Source organism: Monodelphis domestica, chromosome 2 (genome assembly GCF_027887165.1).
Source record: "Monodelphis domestica isolate mMonDom1 chromosome 2, mMonDom1.pri, whole genome shotgun sequence".
Lineage (NCBI taxonomy): Eukaryota > Metazoa > Chordata > Mammalia > Didelphimorphia > Didelphidae > Monodelphis > Monodelphis domestica.
Genome location: NC_077228.1, coordinates 369101814 through 369127599, shown reverse-complemented (window position 1 = coordinate 369127599; position 25786 = coordinate 369101814). Strand labels below are relative to the sequence as shown.

The 25786-nt window shown below is 34.9% G+C and overlaps 1 protein-coding gene across 1 annotated transcript in view; it reads left to right on the top strand.

The window, feature by feature from the left end:
• The window catches only part of PREP (prolyl endopeptidase), a 163749-nt gene that overhangs the window by 29303 nt on the left and 108660 nt on the right, over positions 1-25786 (top strand). The window contains exon 7 of the mRNA XM_001368042.5: positions 11869-11974. Coding sequence (XP_001368079.1) covers positions 11869-11974 — 106 coding nt within the window. The remainder of the gene's footprint in view (positions 1-11868; positions 11975-25786) is intronic.

Here is a 25786-nt window from a genome sequence, read left to right as displayed (position 1 = left end):
GACTTTGCGTAGTGGTATGACATATAACTCTTTGGTTATTCAGATCCTCTTTGTAAGCCCTTTGAAAAAAATTGCTGACTTTTAAATGTTAGAAACTGTTTTGATCTGGGCAAGAGGGAAGAGAAGGAATACAAAATATAGTAAACAATGATTCGGAATGCATCAGTACATGAATAAACCAAAAGGCGCATTTACTGGACCTCACACACTGCCAAGTAGTAGTAGGGGCACATTTGCTGAAGCACACAGTTGTTAAGACCTATGAAGTGAGTCTCATTAAACAATGCTTATAGGATGGGTTCCCTAAATAATGCAGGAGGTGCAGAGCCAGATGGGCTTATGCTGGGTGTGGCCTGTTCCTGCCCTGCATTCCCAAGCATGCCTAACCCAAGATGAATGGGTGAAGTAGTTATAGATCTGCTTACCACAGAACATTTATAGCAGGGATAATAAACCACACCTTAAACTAGTAGTTCTTTCATAATCACCAAAGGCTGGCAAACTTTAGAAGTTCAGGAGTCAGAACTGAAGGCAGACCAGAAGCATCCATTGCTGGCATGTACTAGCCAGCATCATGTATTTTGAGGTGATTTGCACTTTAAGGAAAAGCAGTGGGCCTTTTGCCTGTTCCCTTGAGGGTTCTAAATTGTCAGCCACACAAAGAAGCCAGATACAGTCGTTTTCATTTCCAGAACACTTAGAATTGTTCCATTTTCTAAGCTAGCATTTGTTTTAGAAAACTCTTAGCTGCTGGGGTTAATGAGCTTTGGTTTTTTTGTTGTTACAGCATCTTGTGGTTTTCTTAAAATGTAGAATAATGGACACTGGATTTAGTTAGAGAACCTGAGGTTGATGTTTAGTTCTGCTACATATTGCTTGTCATGCCACCTCTCTGGATCTCAGTTTCTACATTTATAAAATAATGATATTAGACTTTGTTACAAATTCTATGACTTATATGGGACCCACAGAAGGAAGGTTAACATGTTTGATCTCAGCCTGTACCAAATCCATATATTGGTATGGTTCTTCCTCTTTTTTATCTCCCTGCTTATATTTATTCATTATTAGATCTCAGTCTTATATCAACTTAGAATGTATGTTCTTGGAGGGCATGTGGGCTGTTTTTATATTTGTCTTTGTAACTCTCGAAACCAGGGCAGTATATGCTATATGGACACTTATAAATGCTTGTTGGTTGAAAAGTCACTTAAACCTTTGTAGGCATGCTATATATATATATATATATATATATATATATATATATATATATATATATATATATGTACATATATAGTAAATAAAAATGTGTATATATATATATTTTTTTTTTAAACCCTTCTGTCTTGGAATCAATACTGTGTATTGGTTCTAAAGCAGAAGAGTGATAAGGGCTAGGCAATGGGGATTAAGTGATGTGAATTTTAGATTTACTCCCCCTGCTTTGTCTTTAGAATTTTAGCAACCAGGAATGTATACACCCCCATTTAAGGATTGTGACCCTGGCAAGTCACTTAACCTCCATTGCCTTGCCCTTATCACTCTTCTGCCTTGGAACCAATAAAGGCCACTCTGCTTCATCTTTTCTTCCTATAATCCATTCTATGTACCACTATGATAGGTTAAGAGATTTAAAGCTGGAAGACCTCTTAAAGGCTATGGAGTCTAGTCCCATCATTTTACACAGACCAGGAGGTTAACTGACTTACCCAGGGTCACACAACCAGTAAGTATCTGAGTCAGGTTTCAGTCTCAAGTCTTCCTGACTCTAAAACTAGCATCCTCTCCTCTGTGTCATCCAACTGTGAGTCTAACCTTCTTTAAAAGAAGGACCTTTATCTTCCTATTCTTTTGGGATGGCAAATGGCATTTGTTTGTCTCACAGATCAAGAACTGAATGCTTCATCTTGGCTTTCAAGTTCCTCCCTAATCTCCCTAATCCTTCATTTCTATATCCAGTTTTAACTGGATCACACACACACACACACACACACACACACACACACACACACACACACACACACACACACACACACATATATATGTTTTACTACTGTTATAAGCAGTTAGGCTATACTCCAAGCCAGCCAATCTTGTGGACACAAGATATTCATGTCTTTCATTTGTTTCTGCTGCTCCCTTAGCTGAAATGTTCTCTTCACTCTTCTCTCAGACTAACAAGTTAATCAGTTAATCAGCAAACCTTTATTAATTGCCTACTCTGATTCTGGACTTACAGAAACAATAAATGATGTAATTCCCACTTCCTAGGGGCTTAAATTCTAATGGAGAGCACAAATAAATAGATAAAAATATACAAAATAAATGCAAAGTAGTAAAATACTAAGTAGTTTGAGAGATGAGGTCACCAGCTATTGAGGGAATCAGGGAAAGACTAGAAAATGGTCTTTGACCTTTGTCTTGGACGAAGAGAAGGATTCTGTGAGACAGGTAAAGAAGGAGTGCATTCCAGGAATTTGGGAATGGTCAGCAAAGACACAGATGCAAGATGAAGGGTAAGTATGAAGAAGAGAGAGAGGCCAGTTTGACTGTTTTGTTGAGTGGGTGAAGGGGGTGTATGGAGAGCAATTTCCAGTACAGTTTGAAAGAGAATACATGCCAGTATTTGAAGGATTTTGAAAACTAAACAGAGCGAGTTTATGCTTTATCCTAGAAGTAGTTGGGAGCCACTGAAGTTTGATTGAGTAGGGGGAGAGATCTTCACTTAAGGGAAGTCACTTTGATATCAACATGGGGGATGAACCAAAATGCGGAAAATATTTGAGTCTGGGTCGCCAACTGGGAGGCCTTTACAATAAATTGGATAAGAGGGGATGAAAGACTAAGGTAGTTCCTATGTGAGGGGAGAGAAAGGGGTCAGATTTAAGAGATGTGTAGGTGGAAATTTACCAACTGATTAGATGCGTGGTTAAGAGAGAGTGAGGAGTCCTCCAGATCCTTTGAAGTTTACCTAAAATAATACTTTCTCTCTTAAGTTTTCCTTGATAGCACTAGCCAATATTAGTTTCTTTTCTTGCTTATTTCCAATACCACATACTTTCATGCTTGAATATATTTAGTCTAACAATTATATACATTTTGTTTTCAGGTTATTTCATATGCATCAGTCTCATCTTCCCTACCTTCTTTCTTAGAATCAATGCTGTATAATGGTTCCAAGGCAGAAGAGAGTGGTAGGCCTAGGAAATGGGGGTTAAGTGACTTGCCCACGGTCACACAATTAGGAAATATCTGAGACCAGATTTGAATCCAGTACCTTCTATCTCTAGGCTGGTCCTCAATCCTTTAAGCTATCTAGCTGCCTTCCCTTTTAGATGTTAAGGTCCTGAGATCAGGGCCTGGACCATATATCACTCCTTTTCCTAGCATGGAGCTGAACATAGGATCAGCATGTAACCTATAAAAGCAAATCAAAATGATATTTGAATGAAGGAAATGTTGAGAGACATTTGATTTGTCCTATAATCTTTCTTTCTCTTACTCAACTAATTTCAATATTGAACTTAAAGTGCATTTTTGAAAACTTTTTAAAATAATTTTCCCCATTATGATAATGGCCTGGAAAACTTTGCAACTAAGTAGAATTATAAATGATTGCTTAATATAAAATATCAAAAGTATTGATGAGGCAGTAATAGTCTTTTTGATGATTGAGAATATTTTATCTTAACATTAATTTTACTTTGTTTAAGGCTCCAGAAATAGGGAAATAAGTATGTTTTTGAGTCCCTTTCCCAGCAGAGGGTGCTCTGGAATGAAGATTCCTAAAATATATTATTTTTCTTACAAAAGGATTAAGGAGAAAATGTCTTTAACACTTTTATTTTCATAATCGCCCAACTAAATCTTACAGATTTATTTTTTCCCAATTTTAAAATTTACCAAATACTCATGTACCACCTACCTTTGATCCAATTAATATAGTTCATTTATTCATGACTGTACATTAACCATGGCATGTTTATACACACACACATTTCATATGGCAGAATAGGAGTAGTTTAATTGAGTTAAATGATGTTTCCCAAGTTCATTCAGCAAGTGAAAACAGATTAGAATTCTCAACCTTTGATGATCTCATATCTCTCCCATTCCTTAAGTGAAGAATAATTGAAATGAGTTATCAAATATTTCTTATTCAAGTCTAGTGTGCTTTGGACTGTGCTAGTTTTTGTGAACAATAAGATAGTTCAATTTTTTTCTTATCAGTTATATTGATATTGTTAAAAAAGTGCCACCTTAATCTTCTGTCTTAGAATTATACTATTGAGTGTTGGTTCCAAGGCAAAACAGAGGTAAAGGCTAGGCAGCTGGGGTTAAGTGACTTGCCTAGGGTCACACAACTAGGAAGTGGCTGAGACGAAATTTAAACCCAGGATCATCTGTCCCCAGGCTTTGGCTCTTTATTCACCAAGTCACCTACCTGCCCCTGTGTTTTGTTTAAGCCTTTAGAGGCTCTGACTTCCCTCTCTCTGGTATGCACTATTTTCAATAACTATTGTGAACTTTTAGATGTGTATATATTCTTAAGTAACATAGAGGTTTCAGGCCATGTGAACATTTTTGTCCTAAAGCAATTTGTCTTTCACCCTTCCTGCCATTTCAGAGGTATTGAGGCATTTTATGTCTGTCTGCCTCTTATTTCTCTTTCCCTCTCTTGTCTCCCTTATCTAATTTTACATGATAATTTAGTAAGTTTTTGTCCAATTGCCTTCAGTTCCTTTGTCTTTTGAAAGTTCAGAGTTTTCCTCCCAACTCTTAGAATATGTATTTCTTCACCATTGGAATTTCCCTGTTTGGTCTCAATGTTGAGTTGGCTTTTTAACATGACTACTTGACTTTGTGTGAAGCACAATGCCCATTCCTTTGATCAAGTTGCCATGACAGTATATCATCCTCATTAGTAGAAATCCTACTTTTGTGGAAATTCAAATAACACTTTCAAAGCAGAGGTTCTTAACTTTTTTTATGCCATGTATATCTTTTTATTCTATTGAAGCTGGTGGACCCTTTCCAGAATCATTTTTTCAGAGGGATATTGAAGTATAATTGTTACATTTGGTGGGAGGAGTAAAAGGCAAGGAAACAAGTTCACAGACCCTGGGTTAAAAACCTCTGCCCAATGGCCAGGAAGTCAACCTGTTCAAGTGGAGGTTTTTTCCAGTGCTCAGGATGAATTTATGCTGATCTATCATGTTGTCCCCTTGTGACCCCCTGTGACTAATAGCATGTATTTTCCAAGTAGCTTGTAGAAATTAGACCTGTACTTTGGGGTCAAGGAACAGATTGAAAGTAACTGACCCATATAGTGATTGCACCTGCAAGCTTGGCCCTTTTTGCAATTGAACTAACTGACCACAGAGTACATGAATTCCACAGGAAATCCAGGTGATTTCAAACAACAATTTGTATATTTTGGTAGGAGTCAAGTTATTTTTCTTCATGTTGTATGGGTTTTTGCCTTACCAAAAGTTGTATGGATTTTTCTTTTGCTTAATGTAGTGTACTCCCATGTCAAATAATGCTTAGATTATAATTTTTTTGAATGAAGTACCATCAGGGAGACCAGATGATTAAGTTTAATCTCTATAGAAGTTGACGATAAGCTATCAGAAATGTGCATGTCAATGCATTTTCATGTGGTTACATCATCACTTAGGTTTATTTTACTGAAATTGTCTCCATATTTTTGTCCTAAGGCCTTCTATTAGGGTGTTTGGAAATGGGTTCTACAGATTTGAAGGAATCTATTTAATATACTGAATTGACATTTCAGAGCCTTTGTGGGACATGGAAGCACTAAGGAAATAGTCTGAGTGCAAAATTAACTTTGGAATAAGTACTTAAAATTAAATGGAATTTTTTTAGTGTTTCAGAAACTGTTGTAAAAATTATCTGAAGTCCTTTTTTTACAATTTTTTCCCACATAAAATTATTACCTTTCTCAAAACTATCAAAGAATACTTTTTTCTCTTTTGTTAATCATCTCCTGCTACCACACAAGACAATTTCAAGTATCACTGCTTTCTAGACTGTTTCTATAGTCTCACTTAATTCTTCCAGCATAGCCCACAAAAGGAAATCTTTTCTTCATTCTGAAGTAGGTTTATGTTGATTCAAATTATGAAAACTCTTTTCACCCTCTACTAGTTTATTTATAAATGAACAAAAAATACCCATATTCAAGAAATGGCATGTGTGTGGAGATTTGAATTTAATGGAAGACTATATGTTTGGAGTTTTTAATACCTCTTGAATACAATTTTACCTTTTGTGTATTGTAACAGTTAAATTAGTTTCTCTACTAAAAGTATTATATTTTTAGAGGTTTATTAAAGATTTTTAGAAATTCAAGGAAATAAGAAAATACAAAATGAGAAAAGCACGTGTCTAGGGCTGAATAGCCCATTCACAGCCACTTACTCTACATCTTGAGAGACGCTTGTGCTTAGAAGTGGAAGTAGAGAGACTAAGTAGGCAGTACAGTCAGTTTAAATACAAATTTTGTTCTTGGCCCAGGTGGGGATTCAGGTGAGATTATAGGGAATTCTGGGAACTGCCAAGGACTTCTGTTTTGTCTGGGGTTCAAATCTCTATTTTTACAGTATGTGTGTATGTATGTATGTATGTATGTATGTATGAGTGTAAATGGTATATATGCTTGATTAAAGTCAGTTATTATGTCTTTAGAAGAAAGATTGCTTTTTATTTATTTTTGAGACTGAGTCTCCCTCTTTTTATTTGTCTGGAAGTTCAATAGCTACTCAAGGACCAGGTTACAATGCAGACTGGAAATTTTATGTTATTTTATTTACTTTTTTAGTCTAGAAATTTTAAACTACTCTGTTCTTTTGACCTGGGCTGACTTCTTAGGCAACTTGGTGATCCTTCAATCCCACAGATTGATCATGTTGCTGCTAGGTGTAGTGTAGGTGATCTGTTCTAGCTCTGCTGTAACTCAAAACCCTGAGATCAAGAGATCCACTAGCTTTAATGGTCTCCTGTAACAGCTTGCTCTTGTTTTTTTAATGTTCACTGATGCTCTTTTACAAATATCCCTGTCACTTCTATTGATCTAATTCTAGTTCCTTTGTATGCATTTATTTGTTTTTTTTTTTGCCTCCCCCATTAACTTGTGAGTACCTTGTGTATAGGGACGGGTTTTTGTTGTTGTTTTTTTTGCCAGTTTTTGTATCCCAGCTATTAAAACACCATGCCTAGCATATAGTAGGGACTTAATATGTTTATTAACTGACTGACTTGACTCAATGAACCACCTTTTCCATTTCTTTCTACCCACTCTACTCTCCCTCTCCCACCATTGAACCCTTCCTTGCAATAAGTAGTGGCCAGTATTAAAGATGTTTGAGATAGAATCTTTAGGTTTTCTTAAACACCTTTCTTTATGTAAAATTTTTTTTGTCCATGAAATGGACTGTTGGAGGACTGTAAGCTACTCCCAGGAGGTCCTTGAACAAAAACTGAATAACTACTTACTGGGGTTTTTATTATAGAGTGTATTTATATGTTCATATGCAGGTATAGTTTGGACTAGATGACCTATGGAATCCTCTCCAGCTGTGGAGTTCTGTGATTCTGTGTAACTTTAACTAACAGTGACTTTACAGATTAATTTTTTTTGTGTTAAAAACCTTTTTTTTTTCATGGTTATCCACTTCTGCTTTATCTTTTAATGGTGTGCAAAACAGTATACATCATTGACTGCCAAGCAGTGCTTGTAACATGCCTGCCTGTTCTCTCTACACAATTCTTTGCTATTTCCAATAGTTATTTAACCAGGACAAATATAATGACTGTTCTCCATTTTTCCTTCTCTGTAATTAACTTTTTCTAATTAGTATCTAATCAGTAAATCTAATCAGTATATTTTGTTCCAAATCATTAAATTGAGAATATTGCCATACTTAATCACAAACTCAAGACTTCACAAATGTTATTTTGCCATCATAAAATTTTAATCATAAAGTTTTAATCAAAACTGCCTATATTCAGGTACCCAACACAGACATTATGCTAGGAATGGAAGGAGATAGAAAATTTGGAAAAGGGCCCTATTGCTATAGAACTTTAAATCCAGTGAGGAATGAGACAAACACAAATAACTATTCTACACAACATGAGAAAAATGGTGAATTATAAAAATAATAATTTTGTGAAGAATATATATATCAAAACTGAAAATCTTTTTAGATTTCTTTTAAATCTCTCATTTTCAAACATTGAGTTCATTTAGATTATCTAATGTCAGAATTCATGTGAATTGAGTAATTTTATAAGCAAATATACAAATGTTATTTCCTAAATTAGTAGATACATTTATTTTTTCTTTTCTTTTTTTAAATTTAGAATATTTTCCATGGTTTCATGATTCATGATTATCCCCAACCCCTTTGCCCTCTCCCCTCCTGGAGTTGACAAGCAATTCTATTGGATTATACATTTATCATTGTTCAAAACCTATTTCCATGTTATTCATATTTGCAATAGAGTGATCTTTTAACATCAAAACCCCAGTCATATCCCCAATGAACTACATGATTGATCATATGTTTTTCTTCTGTGTTTTTGTTCCCACAGTTTTTTTTTCTGGATGTCGATAGTGTTCTTTTTCATAAGTTCCTCTGAATTGTCCTGGATCATTGCATTGCTGCCAGTAGAAAAGTCTATTATATTCGATTGTGCCACAATGAGATACATTTATTTTGATGGACTAGTGAGATTTTTTAAAATGCTCATTCAGAAACACATTATATATTTTGTTTATCATTTTTGACATTAGAAAGAAATCAGTTTGAAATGAAAGACACAAAGTAGGAGAATATTCTCACACTTTTGAAAGTTATAGATTGTTTTGATATTGTAGCCACAACTTCTGGTACAATCCTTGACTTGGCTTAATGTTTATAAGAATCATATATACTTCCTCAAAGGACTATTTATTTTAGTTTATCTCAATTTGGGTGGAAAATTTCATCTTATGTTTGAACATAAAATTGAAAGTTTTCCTGTGTCCTAAGAGTCCTGCTGAGCCCTATGAACATTTCTATCTTTTTGTTTCCATCTTGCCTCATTTCCTGAAGTCACTAATTTCTTTGTGACTTAGCTTCAACCCTTTAGTGAAAATCATGTCACCTTTAGTTATCCATATTTCTTGCCTTTCAGAAATATTTTGAAATTCCTTGAATACCAGATTACAAATTTAAATTTTGTATTGAATTTTATTTCTAAAAGTACAAGAATACAGAGTTTTACAAACTTAAAAGTATAACAATAGAGGTCCAAATAACTATGATGTTCAAAATAATTATAGTTAGAAAGCACCTTATAAAATTATCTAGTCTTTGCCCTTCATTTTTTCAAATAGATATTATTTCTCTGTATAAAAATAGAAGAATGCCTCTTTTTTCTTGGTAGGATAGAATTTTAGACTGACACCTGGAAATGACCTTGGAGACCATCTGATACAAATGCCTTATTTTAAAGATGCAGAAATCAAGTCCCAGGATAGTTAAATACCAAAGATCACATAGGAAGCAAACCTTAGAAGTGTAATATTTTAATCCATATGCTCTGAGGAAGGAAAGTCACTGTGAGTTAGTAGGTAGATCATAAGGCTTAGAGTCAGGATAATTTAGTTCACATTTGCCTCTTGCATTTGTTAGCTATATGACCTTGGACAGTGTACTTGTACCTCGGGCAACTCTTTAAGATTTACCACTGAGTTTTAGAAGAGTTTGACAGTCTGGTGATGGAGAGAATTTTTACTCGGGAGGGTCTTGGAAATTGCAGATCCTTATATTCTTCCAGGGAAGGTTTTGAAGTTGGGACTTTTCATATGTGCAGAATGAGGTACTGATTAACAGTTTAATACATTGTTTTTTGTGTTGGCATTTGACTGGGCAAAGAATGGAAGAACACTGATGGTTATGGCAGACCTAATTAACATCCCTTAAGAATGTACCCTGGTAATTCCTGCCTCACATTAAACATCAACTATCACCTTTTTTGACTGGCCATTTAAGGCATCCTGAAAAAAGCTTGCCAACTATGCTTGACATACCTGTTGTCAAGTGTTCTTGGTTGCCCTTACAATGCATTTTATGATTCATTGTTTCAGAGGTTGGATAACATACCCTTCCTTGACTTAAACACCAGGGAATGATAAAGCATTATACCATAAAGTCATTGATTTAATTCTGTCCATTGTTGAAATTATCAAAAGAACAAATTTAGGAAAAGTGACTGATAACTAACTCTCATTTATAACAAAATTGCATATGTGTTTTTCAGCAAAGAAATGTCATCATTGCTTGTTAACAAACTAGCATTTAAAAATTCTATCAACAGCTTTAAAAAAAAAGAAGATAAAAAAAGAAATTGATTAGAACTAAGCAAGCCATGAGGTAGCCAGGGGGCTCAGTGAATAGAATGTTGGGCTCAGTCATGAAGATTCAGATTCAAATCTGATTTTAAGACACTTACTAGCTGTATTACCCTGGGCAAGTCACTTGACCTGTTTGTTTTAATCTACTAGAGGAGCAAATGGTAAACCATTCCAACATCTTTGTCAAGAAAACTCCTACTAGACGACAAAGAGCATGACTGAACAACAACAGACATGTTTATACCAGGAGCTTGAAGCTAGCTAGAAAGTTGAATTTTTTTCATTTTATTAAATACATGAAATTTTATGTTTTTTCCTCTTTTAAAAAAATTTAAGGCTGAATTTCCCATCATCAGCTGAATGTACACATAGGTTTAGAACTTTGTTTAAGGAATTTAATGGTTATATAAGGGTTTAACAGACTGAGAGCTAGACTTGGAGAAAGGAAGATCCAAGTTTGAAATTTGCCTTTGACAGTTCTTCATGGAGGGAACTTAAAGCATGACTAAAAGTTGTTTGGAAACTTAGTTCATAACATCAGAGATTTAGAGCTACAATGATAAGTTTAGAGCTGGAAGAGATCTAGGAAATCATACTATCCCAGATGAGGAGACTGAATCCCAGGGAAGTTAAGTGACTTGTCTAGGGAGGTTCCCAGTAAGTCATTGACATACGATTTGAACCCAGGTGCTTTTGACTCCAAATTCAGCACTTTTTCCATTCCTATATTTTATGATAGAAGATGAATGAGCACTTACTCCCCATAGACTTTATAATTAAGCATGTTTTTGTTCAGAAGGGCAAATTTTATATGTTGTCAGTAGTTGGAATTCAAATAAAAAATGTTACACAGATTCATTGTGACATTTTATTTAGTCATCACATTCAGCTTTATATTTAGTATTCACTGATATTTTTCAAAGTAATGTTTTGTCTAACATTGTTTAAATAAATGACACTCATTGCACTGTCATAGTTGTTACATTTTGGTTGGAGATTCAAAGGATCAGGAGTGTTAGGAACTTTAGATACAGAAAACCCATCTCTGGAAATGGATGTAATTTCTAGTTTTAGAGTTTTCTAGGATATTGCAAGGTTAAGTTACTTCTCCACTATTACAGAATTGATATGTGTTAGGAGAATTTGAAGTTAGCTCTTTCTGTCTACCAGGCCAGTTCTCTATCCATTATGTTGACAAGCCTTTCATTATCAGAGATAGGAGTAAATTAAAGTCTTTTGGATTCAGGGGCTTTTTTTTTAATAGACTATTAAAATTTGCTGTATATCTAGTTTTTATAAGAATACTGAAATGCAATTAAAATTCAGGTTCTGTTTTTGTAAATGTTATAGAAGCAATTCATTTGACATTTTGTTTTACTTGATTTAAAAAATTTTATAATATTACTGTTATCAAAGACTATTCTGATTCTTATGTCTTATAGTTATCTGATGATGGTCGCTATGTCTTGTTATCAATAAGACAAGGATGTGATCCAGTGAACAGGTTGTGGTATTGTGATATACAGCAGGAATCCAATGGCATAACAGGTAAGCTCTGTTTAAAAAAATGGAAAACAAATTTCTCGAAGCTCCATTTAAAAAACTCTAATTTGGGGGGCATCTGGGTAGCTCGATGGATTGAGAGCCAGGCCTAGAGATGGGAGGTCCTAGGTTCAAATCTGGCCTCAGACACTTCCCAGCTGTGTGACTCTGGGCAAGTCACTTAACCCCCATTGCCTAACCCTTACCACTCTTCTACCTTGGAACCAATACACAGTATTGATTCCAAGACGGAAGGTAAGGATTTAAAAAAAAACAAACTCTAATTTGAACTTTAAAAATGATTTATGAGGAAGTTTTCTTCTCTTCATTATCTTGTGATTTTTTTCTATTCTATAAATTAAAGTGAATAATAAGTCAACTAAATATTAGTATTTTGTTGTACAATAAAGTTCTAGATTAATGTTCAGTAAATTATAGTCTCATTATATGTCATTAGTTCACTATATTTCTGAGCTTATCCATATGGCTGATCTAGTCTTGAAAAAGTGGTCATCCCTGGCTACTCATGCTAGATGACTTTCATCCATCAAACCCCCCTAAATCCTCTATACAGGTATACCTCAGTGTTCTCCGTGATGAATTTCCCTTGGATCAGTGATCTCCAAATACTTTTGATCAGGTACCCTTATCAGGAAAAAAAAGAAATTGGACATTTGCTCTCAATATATCTCTATACATTTATATATAAATTAAATACTTGCATTACTCTCTTATTATATTATGTGTATACGGTGTTCTGGAAGGACTAGCACCTCCACTGTGAGCGCTTGCCTAGCTTTTTTCAGGACTGTTCATTTAGCTTTGGTTTCCACCTGTCACCCAACTCTCACCTGTATTCCAATAAGCTGTAGCATGTGCAATCATCACATCCCTCAGAAGTGTCTTGGTAGACAAACTAAACCAGATTGAGAGTAACTAATAGGTGTCATATTTGTTGGTGAATTAGAAGGATTATTAGTCTAAGCATGTGAAGACTTCCTCCCTCAGAATGGGCAGACAAGAACAGTTTGTTTCACTGACCATGAAGGCATCTGCAGGAAATACTATGGAGTCCTTAGAACTTGGTCAGACATCCAACACCAGGACTACTACATAGTAGGCTATCACTAGTCATCTTGACTTTTGTCTTGACACTGCACTTAGATGACTTTGAATGAGTGATGCTGATAACTTTGTGCAGCTCTGCCTCATTTAAGTCAGCTATGTTATCATTGATCATAAATGAAGGATATAGAACGACTTTATATATCATATATAAAAATAAAGTATTAGAAAATCAAGTAATAGAGATACAATAAACAATTTAAATTTTATTTGTTTGACTAAATATTTTTTTACTCACCAAATACAAATATTTTTTTAAAAATTAAAATATTTCATTTTAAAGATAATATATTTACTGAGAGCACTGTGATTGAATTGCTTTATTATTATAGAAAAATTTCTATGTATGAAAGGGATTGTATATAATCATCATTGACTCTTCTAATTGATTAAGGGTTAGCATGGCTTCCATAAGGCAGTTTATGTTTAAATGAACCTTCTTTTCTTCTTTCTTTCTTTTTTAAATCCTTACCTTCCATCTTAGAATCATTACTGTGTTTTGGTTCCAAGGCAGAAGAGTGGTAAGGGCTAAGCAATGGAGGTTTAGTGATTTGCCCAGGGTCACACAGTTAGGAAGTGTCTTGAGACTAGATTTGAACCTTGGACCTCTCATTTCTAGGGCTGACTCTCAACCCATTGAGCCATCTAGCTGTCCCTTATTTCCTTTTTATTTAGGGTTTATTTAGGGTCACTAAATGAATAGGTCAGGAAGTGATATAGCTGATGTAGATGAAGGTTTCCTAAATCTCAGGGGATTTTAACTTTTTTTGGGTCATGGACCCATTCATTAGTCTGGCAATGACTATGAATGCCTTCTCAGAATCATTTTTTCAAATCAGTAGACTAGAATTACTTAGGAAATAAATTATAGTGAAATATAGTTGACTGTTTTATCAATCATATTCATGGATCCCAGATTAAGATGCTCTGCCCAAGCACACTTATGTGGATTAAGACTGGTTGCCTTAAAAGAGAAAGTAAAATTATTAATAACCTGGTGCCAGAACCAAAGGAATTATCTTAGGATCTGTTCTGAGACTTTTGTAGTCTAGAAATTCAGTGAGTGAAGAGTTTGTAGTTCCCCCAAATTGTGATCTGAGGTGTGTGGCATTAAATTTTTTTTTTTTACAAGACTAGGGAGGTGATAATCTACTACATTGTGTGTCAGAGACTGTATTTGTTGTACTCTCTCCTACTCTTACTGCCACACTTCAAAGAAGGATATTGACAATCTGGAGAATATTGAGAAGGAGGCAGGTGAGAATGGCAAAAAGGCTCAAGATCATGCTATATAAAGAGCAGATAGTTGTCTGAAGAAGAGAAGACTTCGGAGGACCATAATCTTTTAAGTATTTTGAGGGCTTTCATGTGGAAGGGAGTTTGACTTGTTTTTCTCCATATAGTAGAACTAGGAGCACTGGGTAGAAGTGGCAAAGAGGGACAGAGGAAAGTAAGAGAATAAGCATTTTTATAGAACCTGCTGTGGGCCAACGGGCACTGTGCTAAGCACTGTGCTAAGTACTTTACAAGTATTGTTTCATTTGACACAAATAGTAAATAAATAATAAAGAAGTAAATTTATTTTATTTTATTTATTTTAATTTTATGTAGTCAATTTAGAACATTATTCCTTGGTTACAAGAATCATATTCTTTCCCTCCCTCCCCTCACCTTCCTATAGCCAACACACAATTCCACTGGGTATTACATATGTCCTTGATCAAAACCCATTTCCATGTTGTTGATGTTTGCACTAGGATATTCATTTAGTCTATATCTCCAATCATATTCCCCTCTACCCATGTAATCAAGCAGTTATTTTTCTTCTGTGTTTCTACTCCCACAATTTTTCCTCTGAATGTAGATGGTGTTCTTTCTCATAAATCTCTCCAAGTTGTTCTGGAACACTACATTGCCCATATTGGAGAAGTCCATTACATTCATTTGTACCACAGTGTGTCAGTCTCTGTGTACAATGTTCTCCTGGTTCTGCTACTTTCACTCTGCATCAGTTCCTGGAGATCATTCCAGTTCACATGGAATTCCTCCAGTTCATCATTCCTTTGGGAACAATGGTATTCCATCACCAATGTATACCACATCTTGTTTAGCCATTCCCCAATTGAAGGGCATCCCCTCATTTTCCATTTTTTTTGCCACGACAAAGAGCGCAGCTATGAATATTCTTGTACAAGTCTTTTTCCCTATTATCTCTTTGGGGTACAAACCCAGCAGTGCTATGACTGGATCAAAGGGCAGACAGTCCTTTAGTGCCCTTTGGGCATAGTTCCAAATTGACCTCCAGAATAGTTGGATCAATTCACAACTGCACCAGCAATGCATTAATGTCCCAATTTTGCTGCATTTCCTCCAATATTCATTATTTTCCTTTGCTGTCATATTAGCCAATCTGCTGTGAGGTGGTATCTCAGAGTTGTTTTGATTTGCATCTCTCTAATTATAAGAGATTTAGAACACTTTTTCATGTGCTTATTAATAGTTTTGATTTCTTTATCTGACAATTGCCTATTTATATCCCCTGCACATTTATCAATTGGGGAATGGCTTGATTTTTTTTGTATAATTGATTTATTAGCTCCTTATAAATTTGAGTGGTTAGACATTTGTTAGAGGTTTTTGTTATGAAGATTGTTTCCCAGTTTGTTGCTTCCCTTCTAATTTTGGTTGCATTGGTTTTGTTTGTACAAAAACTTTAATTTCTTGTAATCAAAATTATTAATTTTACATTTTGTGATTTTTTTTCTAGCTCTTGTTTAGTTTTAAAATCTTTCCTTTCCTAAAGATATGCCAAATATACTATTCTTTGTTCATGTAATTTACTTATAGTTTCCTTCTTAATATTCAGGTCATTCACCCATTCTGAGTTTATCTTGGTGTAGGTGGTGAGATGTTGATCCAAACCCAATCTCTCCCATACTGTCTTCCAATTTCGCCAGCAGTTTTTATCAAATAGTGGATTTTGGTCCCAAAAGCTGGGATCTTTGGGTTTATCATAGATTGTTTTACTAATGTCACTTACCCAAGCCTATTGCATTGATCCTCCTTTCTGTTTCTTAGCCAGTACTATATTGTTTTGATGACCACTGCTTTATAATATATTTTGAGATTTGGTACTGCTAAGCCACCTTCCTTCACACTTTTTTTTTCATTATTTCTCTGGATATCCTTGATCTTTTGTTCTTCCAAATGAACTTCATGTTTCTTTCTAATTCATTAAAAAAGTTATTTGATAGTTCAGTGGGTATGGCACCAGATAAGTAAATTAGTTTGGGTAGGATTGTCATTTTTATTATGTTAGTTCATCCTACCCCTGAGCAATTAATGTTTTTCCAATTGTTTACATCTAGTTTACATCTAATTGTGAGGAGAGTGTTTTATAGTTGTGCTCATATAGTTCCTATGTTTGTCTTGGCTGATAGATTCCTAAGTATTTTATATTGTCTAGGGTGATTTTAAATGGAATTTCTCTTTCTAATTCTTGCTGCTGAGATGTGTTGGAAATATATAGAAATGCTGATGACTTATGTGGGTTTATTTTATATCTTGCAACTTTGATAAAGTTGTTGATTATTTCCACTAGCTTTTTGGTGGATTCTCTAGGATTCTTTAAGTAGACCATCGTATCATATGCAAAGAGTGGTAGCTTGGTCTCCTTATTGCCTATTTTAATACCTTCAATTTCTTTTTCTTCTCTAATTGCTACTGCTAATGTTTCTAGTACAATGCTTTAAATAATAGAGGTGATGATGGGCATCCTTATTTCACTTATTGGGAAGGCTTCTAGTTTATCCCCATTGCAGATATGTTTGCTGATGGTTTTATATATATATATATATATATATATATATATTCACATATATATATGTATGTGTATACATATACTGTTTATTATATTTAGGAAAGACCCTTCTATTCCTATGCTTTCTAGTGTTTTCAATACGAATGAGTGTTGCATTTTGTCAAAGGCTTTTCCTGCATGTATTGAGATAATCGTGGTTTTTGTTGGTTTGCTTGTTAATATGGTCAATTATGTGGTTGGTTTTCCTAATATTGAAACATCCTTGCATTCCTGGTATAAGCCCAACCTGGTTATAATGAATAACCCATATGATCTCTTGCTGGAGTCTTTTTGTTAGTATTCTATTTAAGATTTTTGCATTTATATTCATTAAGGAGATTGGTCTATAGTTTTCTTTCTCTGTTTTTGACCTGCCCGGCTTTGGAATCAGCACCATACTTGTGTCATAGAATGAATTTGGGAGAACTCCTTCTTTGCTTATTCTGTCCAATAGTTTGTATAATATTGGGATTAGTTGTTCTTTGAATGTTTCATAGAATTTATTTGTGAATTCATCTGGTCCTGGGGATTTTTTCTTAAGGAGTTCTTTGATGGTTTGTTCAATTTCTTTTTCTGATATGGGGTTATTTAGGTATTCTACTTCTTCTGTTAATCTAGGCAATTTATATTTTTGTAAATATTCATCCATATCACCTAGATTTCTATATTTATTGCCATATAATTGGGCATAATAGTTTTTAATGATTGCCTTAATTTCCTCTTAATTAGTAGTGAGGTCTCTCTTTTCATCTTTGATACTGTTAATTTGGTTTTCTTCTTTCCTTTTTAAATTAGATTGACCCGGATTTTGTCTATTTTATTTGTTTTTTCAAAGTTCCAGCTTCTAGTCTTATTTATTAAATCAATATTTCTTTGACTGTCAATTTTATTAATTTCTCCTTTAATTTTTAGGATCTCTAATTCAGTTTTCATCTGAGGATTTTTAATTTATTCACTTCCTAGGTTTTTAATTTGCATGCCCAATTCATTGACCACTGCTCTCTCTAATTTGTTAATATATGAATTCAAGGATATAAATTTCCCCCAAGTACTGCTTTGGCTGCATCCCATAGATTTTGAAAGGATATCTCATCATTGTCATTTTCTTCAATGAAATTATTGTTTCTTTGATTTGTTCTTTAATCGATTTTGGAGAACCATATTATTAAATTTCCAATTAATTTTTAAGTTGCCTCTCCATGTACACTTACTATTTATTATTTTTATTGCATTGTTATATGAAAAGGTTGCATTTATTATTTCTGTTCTTTTGCACTGGTTAGCAATGTTTTTATGCCCTAGTATATGGTCAATCTTTGTGAATGTACTATGTGGTTCAGAAAAGAAGGTGTATTCCTTTTTGTCCCTATTTATTTTTCTCCCCATATCTACTCACACATTTTTCCAGGATTTCATTTCCTTCTCTTACCTTTTTTTAATTTATTTTTTGGTTTGATTTATCTAGTTCTGATAGAGGAAGGTTCAGGTCTCCTACTAGTATAGTTTTTCTATCTATTTCACCCTTGAACTCCACTAATTTCTTTTTTAGAAATTTGGATGCTATGCCATTTGGGGTATAATGTTGAGTACAGATATTTCCTCATTGTCTATACTGCCTTTTATCAGGATGTAATTATCTTCCCTATCTCTTTTAACTAGATCTACTTTTACTTTGGCTGTGTCAGATATCATGATTGTGACTCCTGCCTTCTTTTTCTCAGTTGATGCCCAATAAATTTTGGTCCATCCACTTACCTTTACCCTATGTGTATCTACCTTCCTCATATGTGTTTCTTATAGATAATATATTGTAGGATTTTGGTTTCTAATCCACCCTTCTATTTGCTTGCATTTTATGAGTGGGTTCATTCCATTCACATTCAGAGTTATGATTACCAGCTGTGTATTTCTGAACATTTTGATTTCCACTCCTAGTTTTTCCCTTTCTTCTTTCACTATTTCCTTCTACACTAGTGTTTTGTTTTTAATCAGTCTCCCTAATTCCTATCCTTATTTTACTTCCCTTTCTACCCTCCCTCCCTTCTTATTATCCTCTTATTTTCATTATGGTCTTTTTAAACTACCCCCCTCTTCCCGTTTATTGCTTCCCTCCCCACCAGCCTGTTTGTTACCCTTCTACTTCTCTATAAGGTGAGAATCAATTCTCTGCCCTCAATCGATTTGATTGTTCTTCCCTCTTTGAGTCAATTCCAATGACTGTAAGAATTAAGTATTTCCTGTCTCCAACCTCTTTACCCTTCCAATATATTGGTGTTTTCCCCACTCCTTCTATGTACGAGCTTCTTTATGACAGATACATTTATCCCATTTTGTTTCTTTTCCCATTTCTCTTAGTATTAACCTCTTTTTTTATCTCTAGTTTTATACACACACACACACACACACACACACACACACACACACACACATATTTGTCTTCCATTTCATCCAATACAGTTTGTAACTCTTCTCTTTTGGCATACTTCTTGTAGCTACCCAGGTGATAATAACAATTTTTAAGAGTTACCAATATCATCTTTTCTTGTAGGGATACATATCAATTTTAAGTTATTGGGTTCCTTAAAAACAAGTTTGTTTTTTGTTTGTTTGTTTGTTTGTTTTTCCCTTTCTTCATTATCTTTTTGATGATTCTCTTGAGTTCTGTGTTTGGCATCAAATTATCTGTTCAGGTCCGGTCTTTTCTTTAGGAATGTATGGAAGTCTTTTATTAAATGACCATACTTTCCCCTGAAGAATATAGTCAGTGTTGCTGGGTTGTTGATTCTTGGTTGTAGACCTAGTTCCCTTGCTTTCTGGAATATCATATTCCATGCCTTTCAGTCCTTCATTTTAGATGTAACCAGATCCTATGTTATTCTTACTGTGGTTCCATAGTATCTGAATGACTTCTTCTTGGCAGCTTGTAATATTTTTTCCTTGGTCTGATAGTTTTTGAATTTGGGTATAACATTCCTGGGTGTTGTCAGTTGGGGATTAAATACAGGAGGTGATCTGTGGATTCTTTCAATCTCCACTTTTCCCTCTTATTCTAGAATATTGGGGTAGTTTTCTTAAATAATTTCCTGTAGTATGATGTCCAGGCTTTTTCTTTTGTCATGGTCTTCTGGTAGACCAATGATTCTTGAATTGTCTCTCCTTGAATGATTTTCTAAATCTTCTGTTTTGTGAATGAGATGCTTCATATTTTCCTCAATTTTTTCATTCTTTTGGATTTGTTTTATAGTGTCCTGCTGCTTCGTGAAGTTGTTTGCTTCTAGTTGTTGGATTCTAGTTTTTAAAGGCTGAATTTCATCCTTGGCTCTTTGGTCATTCTTCTCCTTATGATCTTTCATCTCCTTTGCCTTATTTTCAACCTGATTATTTTTGGCTTTTAAGACACCATTTTCTGTTTCCAGATGATTTATTTTGCTTTTTAAGTTCTTTTTTCAGTTGTCTTCAGTCTCTCTTAATTGTTTTTTGAATTGTATTTTTAGTTCTTCCAAAGCAATTTGCTGGAGTTTCTGTGTTTTTGCTTGGTGTTCCTTGATCCTCCTGTGTTTCATTTGTTCTTAGTTCATTGCTTAGATAGAAGCTGTCAATTGTAATTTCTTTTTTTCTTCTGTTTACTCATATTTCCCCCCTGTCCCCCCCAACCCCTAATTGTCTTTAGTCTTGCTCCTCTCATTATGTGCTAGATCTGTGGGTTTGGGCTGTTCTATCCTAAGGGAACTTCTTCTCTGTTCTGCTGTTTGATCAGGTTAGTCAGATCTTCCCCAACTGATAGCAGAAGCTGTAAAGGATCTGGCCTTCTGGCCCTGTTGTCAAGGCTATTGTCTGTAGTTTGTTGCAGCTTTTACCCTGGAGGCTTAGGAAGGCTCTCATATCAGTCTGTGGGGGAGGGCTTTTGGAGCTTGAACAAGCCTTCCCTCTGAAGGCTTCTTATCTACCCTATTGATGAGATTGAGCCAGGGAAGAGGAGTTGATTTGCAAAACTGTGTGCCCTGAGGCCAAAACCTCCAGAAATGTGGAAAGGACAAGATGGAGTGTCTTGGCTCTCACTGGGTTGCCTCCTCTGAGCTTCTCCTTTAGGTCCCTAGATGCAGCCTGTGTTCTAAGCCGTGAGCCTGGACTAGCACCCTTACCCACCCAGACATTCCAGCCACCATTGGAGGCTCAGTTCTGTAGGTGGGGGAGGGGTCCTGGGACCATTCTTCTTCCTTCCCCTTAAACCTGTGTGTTCTAGAGTTCAGACATTTTAGGGGCATATTTTTTAAGTTGGGTCCAGGAGGAAGTTTCCCTAGCTTTGTCCTGTTAGATCTTGTTTTCAGTCCCATATAAGCATTGTGTTTTTGATTGGTGAGGAAGGGTTCACAGAAGGTCTGAGCTGTTGCTCTCTCTAAGCTGCCACCTTGACTCTGCCTTCCCCATCATAATTATTAAAAACACCTTTTATCTAGTACCAGAACCTCTCTTTCTATAATATTTGTTAGAACCTGGATATACATAGTTGAAAAATTCCAAAGGAAATAACATTCTAACAGGGTTTAAGATACATACTGTAGTAACAGATGTTAAAATGTAAGTTGCATAGTAAAGTTTGAAGAGGGTGACAGATCCATGGAACAGTATCTGTTTTCTACATGGATAGATTGGGTCTTAAAAGAAGAGAAGAATTTTAGCAGTTATAGTCACAGAAGGAATCTTTTCCAAGAATGCAGATGCACAGATGAATAAGATTAATGAACATTTAGCAGTCCAGTTGGGATCAATGAGTATACAGAAAAAAAGTATTGTGAGTCATGGCTGGGAAGGGTATATCGGAGCCAGTTTGTTGTGGGAATAGAATTCCAGCATAAAGAATTTGTATCTTAAGTCCTTTGAAGGTTTTGCCGCCAGGTAATGTGACAGCCTGATATCTGTATATTGAGAAGATTGCTTTGATAGCTATAGCTATGGTAAAGGTTGATTGAGAAAGGTGAAAACAAGTAAAAACACTCAGCAATTATTATAATAGTCTAAATGAAAACTAATGATGTTCAGAACTAATAACAACCTGTACTTATATAATGGTTTAAGACTTACAGACTGCCATATAACACATGCCCTGTAAGGACGAGTGGTAGAAATGCTTATTATCCCCATTTTCCAGATTAAAAACCAAGCTTTAACAGATCAAGTAATTTTTCTGTGAATAGAAAAAATGAAAAGGTCCAAGTGATATTATCTAGAATAAACTTTAATAAATACCTCCAACTTTTGCCACTGAGATTCACAAAATTAGTGTCCTTAAGTTGGAAGAGACCTCAAAGTCCATTTGTGCCATATATATATAGGATCCCCTCTGTAACATCTTCAATAAGAGTTGATTTTTCCATTGCCTGAGGAACTCAAGTGAGGTACATCTGCATTCAGAAATGTTCACTGGCTCCTTTTTGCCAGATTAATAAAAGGTTATTCTTTTTCAGAATTGAGAGCTCTTCATCCTGCCTTTCTAGCCTTATATATATATATATATATATATTTTTTTTTTTTTTTACCCTCCACATGCTATCTGCTATGAATTGGAGTATCCTGTGCTCCTGTAACATACTACATTTCTTGCTTATTAGTGCGGAGATATCATTTATCACAAGGTAGTACATCAAGGGACTTTAGAGGTCATTTGGCATAGCCCCTTCATTTTGCAAGTTTGGAAACTGACTCAGAGAGATTAAATGCCATATATAAGGTAGCAAGTGGCAGAGCTGGGATCTGAGCCTAGATCTTAACATCTTTTTTTTTTCTTTTTTTCTGCAGAACCACATTGGCTATCTCCCTCTATCTTTTTACCATTTAATTTTTACCAATGTTTTGAAGCTAGTCTTAGGATCATAGGATTTAGATCTGTGAAGGGACCTTGAAGATTATCTAATCTAGACCTATCATTTCACAAATGAAGGTGGCTGAGGTTATAGTTGGATCTTTGAGGAGAAAAGAGTTTTAGAATAAACTCAGTGGAGAGTGTTCTAAGTGAGAGAATGAATAAAAAGTGCTTTTCTGCTGAGATGCCCCAGTTGAGGCTTTTTTAAAAAACATTTTCAGTTCCGTGACTGTCCTATTGAAAGGATGAATGCCTTCTCAATGCCTTGTATCCTACTCATATTATTTGTTGCCATTTCATTATTCTTATCTGGCCATTACAAGGAGAACATGCAGCCTTCTAACAAGGCAGGTAACAGGTCATCCTTTTGTTCTTCTCTATACTTCTGACAATTTTCTCTTCTTTCCAGTTTTCTTGTTCTCATTTTCCTGTCCATGCAAAGAACATACAAATCTTATGTGAGGACAGATGTATCTCATATATTTCCCCAAACTTATTTAAGAATATCACCTTTTTTTAGAAATGGCATTTCAGTTTACTTGAGGAAATGAAATTATTTTCATTTTAAAAGAATCTTCAAAATTAAAAAATAAAAACTATTGTCAGAATTTCACTTTGTAAGGAATGTTTTCCACATAACCCCACTTTAAGGTTTAACATCTATAATCTACTCAATAATTTGTGATGGTAATTTTGAAGTAAGAACAGTTTCTGTCCTTTTGCACTGCAAGTTAACTAAATCAGCCTTGTCCTTTATTTGACACAGAATTTTATTAGACGTTGTCATGTGTTACATTTCTCTTGTTCTCTGTTTTCATATATGAACTTTATGTTTCTGCTTCTTGATTCTATTCTCTTGTCTAAAATCTTCAATGAAGAGATAGGGGTATCATTAAAAGCACCAGGCAACTATGTCATTTTATTAGTTCAGCTATAGAGGATATAGTGTATTGGTTTCAATGATTCTCAATGTTTCATGCCTGTGGAGTAGCTAAAATTAACTCATCCTGTACCATTTTGGATAATGATATATTCTTTTTTTTGTGTGTTCTATGCATTCTGTTTCATGAACCTGAATACTATATTTTATTGTATGCCCATATTGTATTTAATTTAAAAATTTTTAACCCTTTTTATATTACCAATGTAAAAATTAAATTTATATCTCTAATAATAAAAATATTATACTTTATGAGGTTTATTAAATATCATTAGAAATCAAGGAATAAAAAGGATACAAAATGAAAACCATGTGCCCATGGCTGATTAGCCCATTCAAAATCCCCACACTTAGCTTACCACTATACTTGTTGCATCATTGCAAAGGAATAGAGTGTGGGAGGCATTACTGCCAGTTAAATACCAGTCGTGATTTCCACAATGTGGAGATAGAGGAAAGATTATAGGGAATTCTGGGAAATACTAAGGACTTCTGCTGAATGAAGTCTAGGGTTCAAAATCTCCATTTATACACCAACATTTCCCAATATATCTTTTCTTTCTTCCAAAAGAGCCTTCCCTAATAACAAAGAATAAAAAAAGGTGGGTCAACAAAACTAACCAAGGCAACAACCAAGTCCGACATAGCTCTAAGTTCCCCTCTTCTGGGGCCACAAGTGGTCATAATGTTTCATAGCATTCAGTTTCTCTTGTTTTCTTGTTGATCTCTAGTTCCATTGCTGTGGTTGTTTTGTGTGTGGTTTTCCCAATCTTTTTTTATTTTACTTTGCATCAGTTCATATAGGTCTTCCTGTGATTTTGTAGTCGTCATAAAAATTTCATTTTTGAATGCATACAAGAATATTTTGGTAGGAATTTTTAAAAACTTTTCTTTAAGTTGGTTGAATTTGAATGCTGTATGTCCAAGAACCAGCCTATAGAGAATTGGTTAACAAAAAATTTTAAGCACATTCTATATATCATGAATGCCTTGTTTACTGAGGATGTACTGAGGATGCAAAGAAAGGCAAAAACATGATCTCTCCCTCATAAAGAATACACATTCCAATGTGAAAGACAACATGCAGATAACTACATCCAAGATATATTCAGTACATATGAAAGTTAATCTTAGAAATACTAATAAATAGTTAAGTGTTTGGTGAAGAATTTTGGATTCATGGCAAACTAGAGATACATTTCTACCTTTGTTCTTGCTAATACATGAAGGATTTAAATAAATTTACTCGAAAGTTAATTTGCACCATAAATATTTAATAAGAATTGACAGTCTTTATCCATAATTTAGTTGACATCATGTTTTGTTTTGTTTTTTAAACCCTTACCTTCCGTCTTGGAGTCAATACTGTGTATTGGCTCCAAGGCAGAAGAGTGGTAAGGGCTAGGCAATGGGGGTCAAGTGACTTGCCCAGGGTCACACAGCTAGGAAGTGGCTGAGGCCAGATTTGAACTTAGGACCTCCCGTCTCTAGGCCTGGTTCTGAATCCACTGAGCTACTCAGCTGCCCCCATGACATAATGTTGTAATAAACCTTTGCAAGAAAAGTGGAGAAGATACTTTTGGATGATTTTTCAGTTCCTTGAAGTTCAAATAAGGCTTACTTTCTGTTATAATAAAATTCCTTATACAGTGCACATCAGCAGCTTTTATACAATGTGTAATAGAATTGTTTGGGACACTTGTGCCAAGGGGATCTTATCCCCTCCCCCTCCTGGGTTGCTGACCTGTCCTGTCAACATTCTTTGTATACTAGAGTTACATCTGTGAATGTGCTGTAGGTCAATAAAAGAAAGGGGCAGAGCTGGACCTGGGCTTTTTGCTCGGACGGCTGGTGGGGAGAGGGAAGTAATAGGGGAGAGGAAGATGTTTGGAGAATAGCCTTCACGTGGTGTGAGTACTTAGTAAAGGATGAGATTTAAATCTGTGCTGATCTACTCTTTCTATTAATAAACTTCATGAAAAAATGAATAACTGGGTACATATATTAATTTCACTCATAACACACTGAAGGATC